This window comes from Mandrillus leucophaeus, unplaced genomic scaffold (genome assembly GCF_000951045.1).
Source record: "Mandrillus leucophaeus isolate KB7577 unplaced genomic scaffold, Mleu.le_1.0 Scaffold53, whole genome shotgun sequence".
Lineage (NCBI taxonomy): Eukaryota > Metazoa > Chordata > Mammalia > Primates > Cercopithecidae > Mandrillus > Mandrillus leucophaeus.
In genome coordinates this window covers 507,272-511,126 of record NW_012105697.1, presented here as the reverse complement: position 1 = coordinate 511,126, position 3,855 = coordinate 507,272, and the positions used below count along the sequence as shown (strand labels likewise).

General features: G+C 58.8%; 1 protein-coding gene across 1 annotated transcript in view; it reads right to left on the bottom strand.

Moving 5' to 3' along the window:
- Nucleotides 1-258: 258 nt before the first annotated feature.
- The window catches only part of LOC105551604 (leukocyte immunoglobulin-like receptor subfamily A member 6), a 122,587-nt gene continuing 118,990 nt past the window's right edge, over nt 259-3,855 (bottom strand). Inside the window, 9 exon segments of the mRNA XM_011996917.1 lie at nt 259-279; nt 281-405; nt 546-596; nt 672-974; nt 1,213-1,509; nt 1,953-2,255; nt 2,402-2,686; nt 2,827-2,862; nt 3,000-3,047. Coding sequence (XP_011852307.1) covers nt 259-279; nt 281-405; nt 546-596; nt 672-974; nt 1,213-1,509; nt 1,953-2,255; nt 2,402-2,686; nt 2,827-2,862; nt 3,000-3,033 — 1,455 coding nt within the window. The 5' untranslated portion in view covers nt 3,034-3,047.

Here is a 3,855-nt window from a genome sequence, read left to right as displayed (position 1 = left end):
TCTAAGGATGGGAAAAGAAGTGGATCCAACCAAGGAAAGTCAACATTAATGGAGAAGAAAGGTATCACATTTTAATGGTTCTCCATGGATTACCCCAGAAAATGTCCCTGCACTCAAACATTGGTTCCTTCCTCTAGAAACGACCAGCAGACAATCCAGATAGCATTGGCCCTAGATTTTCTTCCAGAACCTCCTGGGATCATCAGATCTGTTCCTGAGGCTTCATGACTCCGAAAGGTCCGTTATCCTCTCTGTTGTTCACCTCCCGGCTGCATCTTGGGAAGCTTCTCCAGCTATGCCGAGCCTCAAATAACAGAATCCCGAGGACTACCAGGATCAAGCCAGCCACGCCCATGCGGATGAGATTCTCCACTGTGTAATCCTGGGGGTGCCAGGCTGGGGATGGTGGGCAAAGAAGTCACAGAGGTCAAGGTGGATCAGAATCAGCCTAGGATCCCTGGATGTCCACCCAGGTCACCCACCTCCCCTTCACAGGACCCAATCCTCTGTGCCAGCCCCATAACTGAGAGCATCTCCTGACACATCAGTCTCAGAGTCAGACTCGTTTTGTGATGGGCTGAGCGTATCAGCAGCTCCTGAGAACCAAAACAGAGGGAAAGAGGCTTAAGCTGAGCCTTTGAGCTCAGAGAGGACAGGGTCAGGGCCCTCACCTGAGACCACGAGCTCCAGTGGGTCACTGGGGGGAGACAGCAGATGGGGGTTGGAGCTGCGTGAGCTGTAGCACCTGTAGGTTCCCGCGTGGGCTGTCGTCACAGGACTCATGGGGAATTCAGCCTGGTACATAGGAGCTTCGTGCTTTGATCTCAGATGCAGCGGGGGATGCGCTGCCCCCTCCTTGGTCAGAAGGAAAGTGTCCATCCACTCTTGTGATTGACACAGCAGGGTCACCTTCTCCCCTGAGACCACCGTGGGCCACAACTGCACCAAGAGGGAGGGTCTGGCACGGATCTGTCCTGGAGAGAAGACAGATGGATGAGGGGCTGCCCCACCTTGTTCTGAGCTGAGACCTCCCCAGGCCTCTCTCTGGGACCCTCAGTCTCTGTCTCTGTTTTTTCTGAGTGTCTCCCTCCCCCCCATCCCCTCTCTCTATCTATCTCTCCTTCCCCTCCATTCTGGCCATCACCACCTGGGCTCCCCCAGCAGGGCCTGTGCAGAGCCTGGATCCCTGACTGAACCCGCTGGGCTCCTCACCTGCTATCAGGATGTCCAGGGGGTCACTGGGGGCCGACCACTCGGAGGAGAGGTTGTGTGCACCGTAGCATCTGTACTGGCCCCCGTGGGAGCCCCTCACAGGGCCCAGGGTGAAGTTGGCCTGGGAGAGCCCGGCCTGGGACTGCTGACCAGGGCGCTGGAGAAAGGTACGTTGCCCCGCCTTGTGCAGAGTGAATCTGTCATAGTCCACATCAGAGCGACACTGGAGGGTCAGATTCTCTCCAGGGGCCACGACAGGGCCCTGCAGCATCAGGAGGGAGGGCTTCCTAGACACGCCTGGAGGAAAGAGGAGCCAGGACTCAGAGGGCTGGTTCCTCCCACGCCTGTTCCTTCTCCCGTCCTGGCCCTGCGGGTCTCACTGTCTCTCACTCTGAGTCTCTGACCCCCGGGCCTCCTTCTCACCCGGGCTGTCTTGGAGTCATTTCCGAGGAGTGGGGTCTCCCTAGCCCTGGCCCCTGTGCCTGATCCTTCCTCCTCTCCCTGAGAGCCGGGACCTCACAGCAAACACACCGGTGCCTCCCTGAGTCCTCCCCTTCCAGGTGAGGGTGGCCGAGGCCGCCTCCTCCCATGCCAGAACCTCCCCATGGGGTCTCCCTCACGCCTGCAGCCCGTCCGTCCACACATCACTCTGGGTCCTTTCCAGATTCAGTCACCAGCCAAACTCCCCACAGCCTGTCAGCTGCCCCGAAAGTGGATTAGAAAAGGCCGTGGTTCCTCACCTGAGGCCAGAATCTCCAGGGGGTCACTGCGGTGGGACCACACCTGGGGGGTGTTGCTGTAGTATCCATAGCATCTGAACGTCCACCTGTGGCTGGTGGTCACGGGGCCCACAGGGAACAGGGCCTGGTACCACCCACTGTGGAGCTGCCGTGAGTCCAGGGTCCGGGGGAGCCTGTGTTCTCCTTCCTCAATCAGAACAAAATGCTGATATCCCCGCTGTGAGCCACATCGGAGGGTCACGTTCCCTCCTGAGGCCACCACAGGGCTGGGCAGGGCTGAGAGGGTGGGTTTGTTGTAGACTCCTGGGAGAGAAGGAGGCACCGTGTTAAATGGGCTCCCACCTCCCACATCATCCCCAGGGCTGGGCTGTGAGAGGGAGACGCCCCTGAGAGCCGACCCCCTTCCTGAGGGCAGAGCCTGGGGCTGGGACCCCTGAGTGTCCTCTCACCTGTCACCACCAGCTCCAGGGGGTCGCTGGGCTCTGACCAGCCTGTAGGGCTGTAATAGTAACAGTGAAATCTCCCTGCATGGTGCTCTGTCATGAATAGGATGGAGTATCTGACCTTGTTCCTGGGCTCCAGTGGGTTCTGTGTGTCCCAGGGCTCTGTGCCTCCCTCTTTATACAGACGGTACTCCTGGGCCTCCAGGGTCCCCCGACACCAAATGGTCACGGGGCTCCCCCAGATGATCACAGAGCCTGGCTCAGCCCAGAGGGTGGGTTTGGGGAGGGGCCCTGGAAGGAAATCAAAGCCTGGATCCCAGGACCTTCCCCACCCGTCAGGTCATCCCAGCTCCCTGCCCAGATCTGCTGTCTCCATCCCCAGCTGTCCAGGGTGAGGAGGAGGGACTTGGGAGAGCTGGGGACAGACTCACCTGCCTGCACGTGGGTTCTGGGGCCCAGACTCAGCCCTGGAAGAGAGTTCTCTGTGAGAGATTTGCCCCTGAAGCCCGAGCAGGTCCTCCCCTGCCTGGGAGCTGCCTAAAGCCCTGGGATCTCTTGATAGACCAGGGCCTGTGGGATTTCCTTTCTCCTCTTCAGATCTCACCAAAGCAGAGCAAGGCTGTGAGGGTGGGCGTCATGGCGTCTCCTCTGTCTCCTTTCAGCTTTGCAAATGGATGAGACCTCGGTGCTGGCAGGACAGAGAGACACACAGGGTGTGGCCCCTCAGAGGCTGGGTCCTTCTTATCAGGGGGGTGTCTCATCCTCAGCCCACAGGAACAGAAACTGCCCTCCCCGGGAGCCTGGCTCTCATTTCCCCAGGGCTGAGGTAGGGGCGGGCACCAGGCTCTCTGCAGACATTTCAGAGAGAAATCGGGTCTCCCCGTCCCCGGGCCACTGTCTGCCTGATTTATCTTTATCTCACTGAGGGCCGGGACACAGCAGCAAATAGACCCAGTGACTTCCTGAGTCAGCCCCTTTCAGGCGAGGGCGACCGTGGGCTCCTCTTCCCTCTCAGAGCCTCCCCATGGGGTCTCCCTCCTTCCTCCAGCCCGTCCATCGGCTCAGCGTCGCGGGGTCCTTACCATGGCAGTCGTCTCTCCAGCCCTGGAGATGCTTCAGGGAAGACGCAGGTCCATACTGCAGGCAGACTCAGGTCAGCAGAGACGCACCTGACACCGGGCTGTGCAGCCCAGGCTGAGCTGCGTGTGGCAGTGAGCACACAGGAGAAACGCAGGGAATAAAGATAATAAAACGTATGTTTTTCTGTCCCTGGAGTGTGTGTTTCTTTTCTCCCAAACAGTCCCTTTCTTTTCCCTTCAAGAACAATCCCTTCCTTTCTACCAAACTTCCCTTCTCTCTTTTTTTTCCTTCCCTCCTTTCTTCCCTCCTTCCCTCCTTCCTTCCTTCCTTCCCTCCTTCCTTCCTTCACTCCTTCCCTCCTTTCTTCCCTCCTTCCCTCC